General features: G+C 37.2%; 1 gene segment (V, D, J or C); it reads right to left on the bottom strand.

The window, feature by feature from the left end:
* Positions 1 to 351: 351 nt before the first annotated feature.
* LOC113154044 lies at positions 352 to 861 on the bottom strand. The segment is given in 2 exon segments: positions 352 to 698; positions 809 to 861. Coding segments are annotated over 2 exon segments (384 nt in total).
* Positions 862 to 1589: the final 728 nt, after the last annotated feature.

The raw sequence follows: 1589 nt of genomic DNA, 5'->3' as shown, positions 1-1589 counted from the left end.
ATTCATCGATCTGACATATTCTGTTTTCTGTATTGATGTGGATCTTTACTGGTTGTGGTTAATTTTTTCTGTCTGTGTTGAGAACAACTGTAACTAGGCAAACTAAATTTCTCTCTGGGATTATAAAAGTATTTTGAATCTTAAAATGTGGGAGTTCATTTTTCTTTTTCTTTTGAAATGTACTTTTTTTCAGTGTAAAACTTAAAAAAAAAACATTTTCTTTCCACTTTCTTAAAGTTTAATTGTAAAGTGTGTGTGTGTGTGTGTGTGTGTGTCCTCAGTGAACTGTATCAGTAGCTTCCAGCTGCAGCAGTCAGTTCAGTTTCTGTTCAGTCTGACTGAGGGAGGTTTTTGTACGACCACTTTTCACTGTGTCAACACATCCTGACTGTTGATATCATGATAACTCTGACAGTAATAAACTGCTGCATCTTCAGTCTGGACTCCACTGATGGTCAGAGTGAAGTCAGAGTTTGATCCACTGCCTGAAAAACGACCTGGAATCCCTGATTGTCGAGTAGCAGCCCTGTAAATGAGGAGTTTAGGAGTTTCTCCATCTTTCTGTTGGTACCAGGCTAAAAGATGATAGCTGTTCCAAACATAAACATTCTGACTGGTTTTACAGTTGATGTTGACGGTTCCTCCCAGATCAGTTCTCACTGCTCCAGGCTGAGTCACTGTGACCTGACCTCTGGACTCTGAGGATACAGAGACAACAACATAAAGCAGCAGCATCATGGTTTTGTGGGCTTCATTTCAGAGGGACACATGTTGATAGAGGAGAGGAGTTGGATTCTCTGGACTTTACCTGTGAAGCAGCAGCAGAGGAGAGTCCAGATGAGGACGGAGATCAGAGTCATGTTTTGGATGAGGAGGATTTCTGTGTCTTCTGTTGTCATGAAGGACAGCTGTCAGTCATCCAGGGTTCAAGTCTCAGGACTATAAACTCTCCCAGAGCACTGGAGCATGGTGCTGCTGATGCAAAGTGGCTCTATGGAAATGTTCTGACCCACTCCAACAGAGACTTGGATCAATACCATGATGATGATGATGTTCATCAACGATCAATCAGTTTATTATTGGATTTATTAAAAATGTGTTATGACTCATGTTTTGTAGATTTTTATAAGAAATTACTTCTTTATTTTCACATTAACATTGTTTTCACCACATTACATTGATCTTTATAGAATATAGTTTTAAATAAATAGTTGATTGTTTGTATTTATTTCCTGTGATATAATCAACATTTGTATCATCTGTGTTTTTAACACTGAGACAGTTTTAGTTGAGTTTGTTTGTTTCAGAGTCAGAGAGCCGTGTCTCTCTACAGTCAGAGGTTTTTGTACGACGACTCACTGACTTTGTTTCACTGTGGTACACGTTCGGTGGAGGAACCAGACTGGATGTTGGAAGTAAGTCAAATATATGAAATCTATTTTATTTAAGGAGCTTGTTTTTCTTTTAATTTTTCTTTTATGAAACACATTTGGAGAAAACAGACTTTTCTATGTTAAGTTAGAAAATTGCTAAAATCTATTAAAAGATAAAAGTTTCTTTAATAAAGTAATTATAGTAAATTCAAAGAC

Source organism: Anabas testudineus, chromosome 11 (genome assembly GCF_900324465.2).
Source record: "Anabas testudineus chromosome 11, fAnaTes1.2, whole genome shotgun sequence".
NCBI lineage: Eukaryota > Metazoa > Chordata > Actinopteri > Anabantiformes > Anabantidae > Anabas > Anabas testudineus.
This window is presented reverse-complemented; position numbering and strand designations above follow the sequence as displayed.